This window comes from Leuciscus leuciscus (genome assembly GCF_965113295.1).
Source record: "Leuciscus leuciscus genome assembly, chromosome: 7".
Lineage (NCBI taxonomy): Eukaryota > Metazoa > Chordata > Actinopteri > Cypriniformes > Leuciscidae > Leuciscus > Leuciscus leuciscus.
Window position 1 is genome coordinate 35,371,171 of NC_138731.1, and position 10,973 is coordinate 35,382,143.

At 37.5% G+C, this 10,973-nt stretch overlaps 1 protein-coding gene across 3 annotated transcripts in view; it reads left to right on the plus strand.

Moving 5' to 3' along the window:
• The window catches only part of cacnb4a (calcium channel, voltage-dependent, beta 4a subunit), a 42,972-nt gene extending 32,228 nt beyond the window's left edge, over positions 1 to 10,744 (plus strand). For all 3 annotated transcript variants that reach the window (XM_082174926.1, XM_082174927.1, XM_082174928.1), the window contains 9 exons: positions 2,232 to 2,308; positions 2,634 to 2,653; positions 2,830 to 2,910; positions 3,599 to 3,657; positions 3,743 to 3,852; positions 4,564 to 4,715; positions 4,880 to 4,975; positions 5,654 to 5,839; positions 5,941 to 10,744. In XM_082174926.1, coding sequence (XP_082031052.1) covers positions 2,232 to 2,308; positions 2,634 to 2,653; positions 2,830 to 2,910; positions 3,599 to 3,657; positions 3,743 to 3,852; positions 4,564 to 4,715; positions 4,880 to 4,975; positions 5,654 to 5,839; positions 5,941 to 6,204 — 1,045 coding nt within the window. In that variant the 3' untranslated portion in view covers positions 6,205 to 10,744. The remainder of the gene's footprint in view (positions 1 to 2,231; positions 2,309 to 2,633; positions 2,654 to 2,829; positions 2,911 to 3,598; positions 3,658 to 3,742; positions 3,853 to 4,563; positions 4,716 to 4,879; positions 4,976 to 5,653; positions 5,840 to 5,940) is intronic.
• Positions 10,745 to 10,973: the final 229 nt, after the last annotated feature.

Genomic DNA, 10,973 nt, shown 5'->3' on the forward strand with positions numbered 1-10,973 from the left:
CTGAGAAAGTAGTTACTATGTCTGATTTCAAAGAAATTGATGGCAACATTTTGGAAGAAACCGTACAGCACCTTAAAACATCAACCTGCGCTCTTGACACACTTCCCACATCGTTTTTCAAAAGTGTGTTAAACAGTTTAGAAGCAGATCTTCTAGAAGTGGTAAATGCTTCACTTCTCTCTGGGAGTTTTCCAAACTCCCTAAAAACTGCAGTTGTCAAGCCCCTCCTGAAAAAGAGCAATCTGGATAAGACCATATTAAGCAACTATAGACCAATCTCAAATCTTCCTTTCATAGGTAAGATCATTGAAAAAGTTGTCTTCAATCAGCTGAACAAATTCTTATGCTCGAATGGATACTTTGACAATTTTCAATCTGGTTTCCGACCGCATCACAGCACAGAGACAGCGCTCATAAAGATAATAAACGATATTCGCTTAAATACTGACTCAGGCAAATTATCAGTGCTGGTACTACTCGACCTCAGTGCTGCATTTGACACTGTCGATCACAACATACTTCTGGACAGGCTGGAAAACTGGGTGGGGCTTTCTGGGATAGTCTTAAAATGGTTCAGGTCATACTTAGATGGGAGAGGTTATTATGTGAGTATAGGAGACCATAAGTCTGAGTGGACATCCATGACATGCGGAGTCCCTCAAGGCTCAATTCTTGCGCCACTCCTGTTTAACCTGTATATGCTCCCAATGAGCCAAATAATGAGAAAGAACCAAATCTCTTACCACAGCTATGCAGACGACACACAGCTCTACTTAGCCCTATCGCCCAACGATTACAGCCCCATTGACTCCCTGTGCCAATGCATTGATGAAGTCAACAGTTGGATGTGTCAAAACTTTCTTCAGTTAAACAAAGACAAAACTGAAGTCATTGCGTTTGGAAACAAAGATGAAGTTCTCAAGGTGAACGCATACCTTCACTCTAGGGGTCAAACAACCAAAAATCAAGTCAGGAATCTTGGTGTGACACTAGAGTCAGAGCTTAGTTTCAGTAGTCATGTCAAAGCAATAACTAAATCAGCATACTATCATCTGAAAAATATTGCAAGAATTAGATGCTTTGTTTCCAGACAAGACTTAGAGAAACTTGTGCATGCTTTCATCACCAGCAGGGTGGATTATTGTAATGGACTCCTCACTGGCCTTCCCAAAAAGACCATAAGACAGTTGCAGCTCATACAGAACGCTGCCGCCAGGATTCTGAGCAGAACCAGAAAATATGAACATATCACACCAGTCCTCAGGTCTTTACACTGGCTCCCAGTTAAACTTAGGATTGATTTTAAAGTATTATTACTGGTATATAAATCATTCAATGGCCTAGGACCTCAATACATTGCAGATATGCTCACTGAATATAAACCCAACAGATCACTCAGATCATTAGGATCATATCAGCTAGAAATACCAAGGGTTCACTCTAAGCATGGTGAGTCTGCTTTTAGCTATTATGCCAGCCGCAGCTGGAACCAGCTTCCAGAGGAGATCAGATGTGCTCCTACTGTAGTCACATTCAAATCCAGACTCAAAACACATCTGTTTAACTATGCATTTACTGAATGAGCACTGTGCCAATGTTCGTCCGACTGTTTGTACTGTATTTTATTTTTTATTTTTCTAAACTGTTTTAATTATTCTTATTTCTTTTTATTATTTTAATTTCTTCTATGTAAAGCACTTTGAATTGCCATTGTGTATGAAATGTGCTATATAAATAAACTTGCCTTGCCTTGCCTTGCCTTGCCTTAAGTGTCTTGCTCAGGGACACATTGGTGTCTCACAGTGGATTCAAACCCGGGTCTCTCACACCAAAGGCATGTGTCTTATCCAATGCGCCACCACCACCACCTGATATAATAGTAGTATATCATATATTATGATATTAAGAGTTAAAACCAACATCAGTAAATACAATAAAAAAGGATGGATAAAGCCAAAACATACATTTGCTAAAACATTTCCATAAATTAGCTAAAATGAGCGCTCCCCTAGGTTTGTGCTTTCTTTAAGGCCACGCCCACTCAGATAAAACAAGGAATATAAACCAGCGAACCTCACGTAAATATGCATAAGAACATTACGAACACAATAAAAACAGTGATGGAAGACAACTTCAAGGTCTCTCCATCACATAATGTCTGTTAGTATTCCATTCTGAACATAGACCTTAATTAACTCTAATTTGCTCTTTTCTTTACTCCGCGCCCACAGAAAGTCCAGTGGAAACTCCTCCTCCAGTCTGGGTGAAATGGTGTCAGGCACCTTCAAGCCCAACCCTGCTTCTGCAGGTCAGCTTCAGTCTTTACCCTTACTAACGGGTTCCAGATCACTTCAGATTTGCAGGCTTATTTTATAGCAATTTCCAGAGAAATTAATGGAATAATGGAATGATTGGATTTTTTTACAATAGCAGTGATTATGGAACATGTATTAAATGTATTAAAAACCATACAGAAGAAATGCTAGACATTGAAATATGCTGAATTCTTTTTATTATTATTATTCTTTTTTTTAAATAGATGTACATCTGATTTTGATGTACAGTATTTGTTTTTGTGTCTGATTTAAAAAAAAAAATCTGCTTTTTAAAATTCCTATTTTCCACCATCCCAGGTAAACAGAAACAGAAAGTGGTGAGTTCATTGTATTTCATTTGTCAATTCTATAAATTCTGTAAAATAGCCCTATTATTGTTACAGACTGCTGTTTCGAGCCATTGCAGGGTTTTTCATGTAGTAATCAATATGGGGTTATTGTAGTGCAAATAAACAGAATATTATTTTGCGTCTAAATTGCTGTTATATTGCAGGCCGAGCACATTCCTCCATACGATGTGGTCCCTTCCATGAGGCCGGTGGTCTTAGTTGGCCCATCACTTAAGGGATATGAGGTAGGTCTCCCCAATCCCTATGGTGTGTGCGTGTGTATATTTAGACCTGGTAACCAAGGCACCACTTCTTAAGCAGCAAGCGAGAGGGGATGTCGGTTTGTCACTGAATAGCAGTCATCATCTCCAAGCAGAGTTGCCAAGGCAACAACCTTCTGGGTACAACATGCCAGTCTCAAAAATGGAGCATGGTTTGAAATTAGAAACAGAAAAAAACAACCACCATCCCAGAAATCAGTGTGACAAGTGTGTTAGCATGTACCATCTGAATATTAGAGATGAGATCTCAAGGCATGCAAAGCTTGAAGCGTATATCATGATTGATCTGTGAATGCTAAACGCCTGTTTGCTCTTTTAATTTCTTTATGCAGGCATATACTGTGTGTCATCTGCTCCTTCACAAACATTATTTAAGACAGACTGCACATTTTTGTTGTTTCCTGGCTAGACGCTGTTGAAGTACAGTAGATGTTTCCCATTGTTTCTTAACTCTTTAAAAAAAGCTTTTTTTATTGTTTTGTTTTTTTTAAGTTGCCAGCCTACCATATATATATATATATATATAATAGTGAAAACACGGAAAGCCGGAATTTTTCCTCAAAGGCTGGGAAAGTGTCAATAAATCTTTCAAATAAAAATCTCCTTTTTGTTCCTTGTGTTTACTCTCCTGTCCTAATGGGCTTGAACACAGGTGACAGATATGATGCAGAAAGCACTATTTGACTTCCTGAAACACAGGTTTGAAGGCAGGTGAGGGTCAACTTTTAATGTTGTGGATTTTGAATACCTTTCTTGTCAATGTGATAACTTCACCATATTTATTTCCTAATTATAGGATATCAATCACAAGAGTAACCGCAGATATCTCTTTAGCCAAGAGATCTGTGCTGAATAACCCTAGTAAGAGAGCCATCATTGAGAGATCTAACACCAGATCCAACCTGGGTATGTCAGCTCCTTTTTAATTGCCATTGAGCATTTATCTAACGTAAATGGGATAGTTGACCAAAAATGAAAATTCAGTCATCATTTACTCACCCTCATGTTGTTCCAAACCTGTTGTTTCTTTCTTCTCCGGAACACAAAAGAAGATATTTTGAAGAATGTTGGTAACCAAACTCTTTTGTTTCCTATTGACATCCATTGTCATTTTTGTCCATACAATGGAAATCAATGGGAACCTAAACTATTTGGTTACTAACATTCTTCAAAATATGTTATTTTGTGTTCCAGAGAAGAAAGAAAGTCAGATTTGGATTTTTTATTTTTGGGTGGAGTATCCCTTTGATTAAATATTTCCATCTAGTAAATCAGCATGTTCCAAAATATATGTTCCAAGAACTTTTTGCTAACATTCCCATTAAGTTATGAAAATGTTTGTTTTTTTCTAAAAGTTCTCTGAATGTTTAAAAGGTCAATTTTTGTTGTTTGTTTTTTGGTTATGTGAATGTTAAGGAAACATTCAATTTAATTATTTTTGCATAAATAATGGCAACGTTACTTTTGAATGTTCTCTGAACATTCTGAAACATTTAAAAAAAAACATTAGACGACCGTTCAACTAAAAGGTTTCAGGGAAAAAAAAGAAACATTCGGTTAGCTGGATTGACATCCTGCTGACACTTGGTTTGTGTGAATTTTTCCTCTTTCTGACAGCGGAGGTTCAGAGTGAGATTGAGCGAATCTTTGAATTGGCGAGATCCCTTCAGCTGGTTGTGCTGGATGCCGACACTATCAACCATCCAGCCCAGCTCATTAAGACTTCTTTAGCTCCCATTATTGTCCATGTCAAAGTGTCTTCTCCCAAGGTAAAAAAAAAAAAAAAAGTTGTTATTAAAATAATGTTTTTTTACCATCCCCATTGCATTTCTTTAACACAGATTTTAAAGAAGTATTAACAGTATCTGTTAGTTGAATGATGTTATTGTCTCTCTGTCTTCAACAGTAATAATGTGTGTGTGTGTGCTTGCAGGTATTGCAACGGCTGATCAAATCACGTGGGAAGTCTCAAAGCAAGCATTTAAATGTACAACTGGTGGCGGCAGACAAATTAGCTCAGTGTCCTCCAGTGAGTATCCAGAGTAATCTGAAGATAGTCTGATTCTTCTCTGTTGAAGACAATGTTCACAACCCATTTTTTTTTCATAATCTGACATGCATTACTTACTCTACTTTCTATTTTAATATATTTTTTAAATGTAATTTATTCCTGTAATGGGAAGCTGAATTTTCAGCATCATTACACCTGTTTTCAGTGTCACATGATCTTTAGAAATCAATCTAATATTCTGATTTGCTGCTCAAGAAACATTTCTTATTATTATATATGTTGAAAACAGTGTGCTGCTAATATTTTAATATTTTTGTGGAAACCATGATACATTTTTCCAGAGGGGTTTTATTAATAGAAAGTTGAAACAGAAACAGAATTTTGTAACATTATACATGTCTTTGCTGTCACTTTTAATCAATTTAATGCATCCTTGCTAGGTATTCTTATATTAGATTCTTTTTTCTTTTCTTTTTTTTTTCTAACCACAAACTTTTGAATGTGTATTTCTAAGTGAAACATTCATTTATTGGGACAAGATTAGAATTTTTTTCTTTAATTGGGATTTCACTGGGTTGTGAAAAGTGGACGCTAAGTGCCAAAAGGGAGGGATGTGTTTGGATGGAAGACACTGAAAATTAAGGGTATGGCATATCATAAAACATTGACTACATTGCTATTCCTGCCACATTCCAGGAAATGTTTGATGTAATTTTGGATGAGAACCAGCTTGAGGATGCATGTGAACATCTGGCTGAATTTCTGGAGGCCTACTGGCGCGCAACTCACACTTCCCTCAGCACTCCACTAAACCCTCTGCTGGGCCGCAACTTGGGCTCCACTGTGCTCTCACCGTACCCCACAGCCATCACAGGACTGCAGGTGAGTGAAGGCTTGGGACTTAGCCAGAAAATTAGTTTTGAATATTTCAATATGCTAATTAGAACGTGTAGAAACAGCTGATATCGGTGACCTTTCAACAGAGTCAAAGAAATAAAAACAGCAATCACATCAGCGACAACTCTCCAATGGAGCGACACAGCTTGATGACTTCCGATGAGAACTACCACAACAATGAGCGGCAAAAGAAGAGTAATAACCGCCTGTCCTCCAGCTCCCAGCAAAGTCGAGACCACTACCCTCTTGTAGAGGAGGACTACCATGATCCCTATCAAGACGCATACAAACCTCACCGCAACCGGGGCTCCCCTGGGGGCTACAGTAACGACTCGCGGCATAGACTCTGAACATCCAAACTAGTACAGCCAGAGCTATGAGATATCTCTCATGTAATTGTGTTAGCTCTCTCTGAAAATGCAGTGCATTGCGTTCACTCTGGCACAGATTCCCATCTATGGCCCATCTTAACTAAAGGCAAAATCCAAGCACCCGGTCCATCTATGTAAGGCAGTTGTTTGCAGCCATGAGCATCTTTTGTTACTGTAGGCAGTTGGGGGTGCTGATTTTATCTGCAATGGTTGAGATAATATGCTCTCCAGGAGGGGTGAGAACTATAGCACCATATGTTCCATCCAATTTCTCCTATTTGAGGCCTAAGCTCTGCATCTAATTGCTAACCAAGGCCCTGCACTGTCTATATTCGCGGGACTCTGTGGTGGCACGCTAATTTTCACCCTGAACTAGTGCCGGCATGCAGAAATGCTCAGCGGTGCCAAGAGCCAGTCAGCACAGAGCCTTTTTGCACGATTACAGTAGCCAATGGAACTGTCATGCATTTACTGGTCTGTTTCTTCCTGTCTTAGTATATTTTTGGTGGCCCAGAGTCAGACAGGCTCAGGTCCGGAGCAGAAAGCTTCATAGGTGCCAAAATCTAAGAGGTTTCTTTTCCCCTGGGCTTATTTTCGTAGTCAGTGTCAACAGACACTTTTCAAGCAGAATACAAAATGTTGCAACAAATTGTCCTTTTTGATGCACACCATAATGCCTATAGTTCGCTCAGCGCTTTCCCCAAGGCCACGCCATGTGAGATGCTGGCTGCGTCCGGAAGCTTAAAAATGCTGCCAGCGGAGGATGCATTTCAAGGTAGGAAGGCATCAAGGCAAGTCCAAATCCAATGCTAGCTTAATTTCCTGTTTCGTGAGATAGCTTAATCTGATTGATTTTTTAAAGGCAGGCAGCATGTATCCTTCGCTGCCTTTGATATCCCACAATACTGTGCGTTTCATTCTGTGACAGTTGAGCTAAAAAATAAAGATGGCATCTGAAAGTTGCGATTGGTAGTCAGTTTGGGTGTAGATCTACACTTTTGGCCAACTTTTTCAACTTCTGATGTCATTTCTAGCGAGAAATCACTAAGTATTTGCTTAGTTATCACCAAAGCTTGCTCTATTTTGCTGTAGATCATTAAACCGTTACGCTGCCTCAGAAGTCTGTCCGAAATCAGTTTTGTTAGGTACTTTCGTGTGCAAACGCTGCCTACAAAGTCACTGCCTGATAAGGCACGAGGCAACTAGTCAGTTTTCGGACGCAGCCTCTATTGCAAAGAAATTAGGCCAGACAAGCCGTATCAGGTGGATTTATCACTTTAAATGACTCCATTATTTGGTAATAATAGTAAATGAATGAATCCCATGAAACCTGTCAAAATGTCCAGATCATATTTCACCCAAAATTATTAAAATAAAATAATTTATTATATCTATATTATTTTCTTTATGCTATATAATTATACCTTTTTTTTTTTTACTTTAATTATATATATATCATAAAATTATAACTTTTTTTTTTCTTTTGTGAAATGTGACCTGAGCATGTTTTGTGAGATTCTCAGGAGTTTGGTTTGAGCTGCATATTACATTCTATTTTCTGACTGAAATGACACAATACTGTGTATCATAGAAATATGTGGCAGCTGAGTGGAGATCCATTCTGTCATTGAGTCATGATAAAGTTCCCCTGCCCTATTAAGCTTTATGAAACAGTCATTGACTATTATGACTACTACTAATCTTGAACTATTTAGTGTGTGCCTGACCAATAGTATAGTCTCTGGTTGCTGTAGGAGGTACGGAGTATTAGAATTAAAATGAGACTTTAGAGAAACTAAGATGCAACGTACAAGCTGTAAAAGGAAATGCATTGTTTTGTCACGGGTTGGCTTGCAGAATGCATGGCGAGACGTAGGACTCATTATTTAGAAATATGTAACACTCAGCAAACCAATGTAATCCATAAAAGAGAACTGACAAAGTACTGAACTGAAAAGTGAGTATATACATCACCAATATAACGATGCACAGGTGATAATAATATATAACCAAGGAAACAAACGAGGACATAATCAGTAACCAGGGAATCTGAAACTAAACAGTTCAGGGAAACAGGAACTAAAGGAAATGAACCAGAATATTAAAATAACCCTGCGTCCGAATATGCCTACTTCCGTGCTATTTATAGGCGAAAAACTGTACGTGATCCGAGTAGTATGTCCGAAGTCATAGTATTCATAAAACAGTAGGCGAAAAGTACCTGGATGACCTACTACTTCAGGCAAGATTCCGTAGTGCGTGTTTGATGGACACTTTACTATCCCATGAGGCCACGGGAGAGGATTTATGAATGGCAGTGAAGCGATGCAACTGACGCCGTATGTCACATGACATTGACAAAATGGCGGATGTACATCCAAATTTCATTCATACTACATAGAACATACCTTTTTAACCGTTGCGAAGTAAGTTTAAAACCAAATGTAGTACCTACTATATAGTATGCGATTTCGGACGAAGCTTAAGAGTCCATAACACAAAACACAGCGTGAAAGCTTTATCTGTAAAACATGTTTCTCTTTAATTATTTTCATTGGGCCTGTTTGCAAAAAGCTGTTCACTCACTGTATTTCTACATTGTGAAGTGAAGTGCTCAGATGAACAAATCATGCATTCTGCCTTTGCATGTGCAAAACTACTTGGTTGTGCTGATGGTTTTTTCGATTTCATTTTTCTTATTTGACAATTCTCCGTCTCATTGTTATTTGTCTTTTTTTATTCATTGTGATGAATGGCTCCAGACATACTTCTATTTGATGTTAGCACAGTTATTTAAATGGTGTCTGGATCTTGACATTTGCATTTTTTCTCGACTCGTTTCTTGGTACGGTATTACAGATCACAAGAGTTCTGCGATCTGACTTGATTACCTTAATTGTGTTGTGTTGTGTGTGCGTTTGTAATGCACAGAGAGAGAACAAAAGCAGTGTTGATACTTATCCTTCAGTGGTTTAATCATATCTGAGTGTTAATACTATATGTTTTACATGTGATTGGTGTGGAAATGACTGGATTGACCCAGTTTCCATCTTGCTTTAAGTTCTACCTGAGAGCAGTTGGCCTATATGAAGAGGTAGCTTTGATAGTAATAAACAACTGGATTTGCTATGTGCAGAACCAGTGAGAAAGAAATGATGTCTGTCAGTAGGCTATTTTCAGAATATACTGTACGTAGCATTAGATAACATTCAGTGAACGTTTTTTTTAAACGTTTCTTACTGGAGTTGAGGGGCCAGTAGAAGTCGATGTAGTTTGGGTAAAGTGTCCTTATTCTCTGATCACTGCCACCCCCATTCCCCCTGCCCACCTCCATTATCCATGTGCAATATTTCATAAACTATTATAGACAAAACACAATTCATTTTTCCTGTTTAAAGCAGGTTCAGTACCACTCTCTGAGTCATATAGAATGTGAGGATTCACACTATAAATGGGTTTAATTGGGACCTTATTGGGCTACTGGGAACCAGCTGACTAACAGTATTGTTATGAAATTATTTATAGTTAAAATTACAGTTGACTGTTGAATCGTGTGTTTAAAATAACAATCTAGACATTATTTAGTCTCTTTATGAAACCTCTTTCTATTTGAGGACATTGTCAAATTAACTAATAGTTAATATATATTGTTGTTTCCAGATGTACATAATTTTTTGGGGGTTTCTTTTTAGTAAAGAAACAAATTTTTGTGTATATTTCATAATTACATCTCAAGGTCCTTTGGTCTACATTTTAAATTTAAATTAGTTTTGGTGTCAGTATTGTAGCCAACACTCAGGACCAGCATTGCTTTATTTATATATATATATATATATATATATTCAATTTCAATTTCAGTCAAGACATCAAGACATTCCCTGTTAGTAACTTTATGCCTTAACTTTTTAATAAGGTATTTTCTTTTCTTTTTTTTTTTACTTTTGCAAACAGAAAGTTTCTTTCTGTGCCTCTTTGAGAGCTCTGGGGATGTATTTAAATGTATTTTAAGCATATTCATCCTATATTTAGTTTTAAATGTCATTCTGTATGTGGTTAGGTTGTTCAACAACTGATCAGACCTGATTCATTTTGTAAAAACAAACGATGTACTTCCTATAATCACACCACTACCCCAGTAAAACCATGGTGAATGAGTTTCACTGACCCTTCCATCCTGAGAATAGATTTCTTTTTTTCTTTCTTTTGTTCCTCAGTGAAAGTTTCATGCAATGGCACGTTGGTAAAGAACGATGAGAAATCAATCCAAAATAAATGACAGCCATTTACTATGCAAATGTGTACAGTGCTGCATGCTAATGCTTTACCTGCCTCTTACCTGCAACTTAATGGCTTCAAATGGAATTGTGGGTATTACTTGTGCAGGATGGTATTTGAGAGTAATGCAAAACTGCATGCATAATATTCCATTTGCATCATCAGATTAAAGAAACACTGTACGGTTTTTGGGAAATAGATGTGTAAAGAGAAGTAAGTTTTCTTTTGTAAAATAAATTTGAATGCAAAAGTCTTGTGATGTTTTTATTTCTGTTTTTGACCCATTGAAAAATCAGTGGCAGTAAACCTGTGTGACCAGGATCTTACATTCTATGTTTCAGACCTACTTCAGTCAATTATAACAATTTATTGAATGTAATTAGTGGCATCTCTTATTTTCATAATTTAATGGAAAAGTTCAATTTTCAGCCTCCTCTCTTCTGGCAAAGAAATTGTAGCTTCTAGTAGCGCCA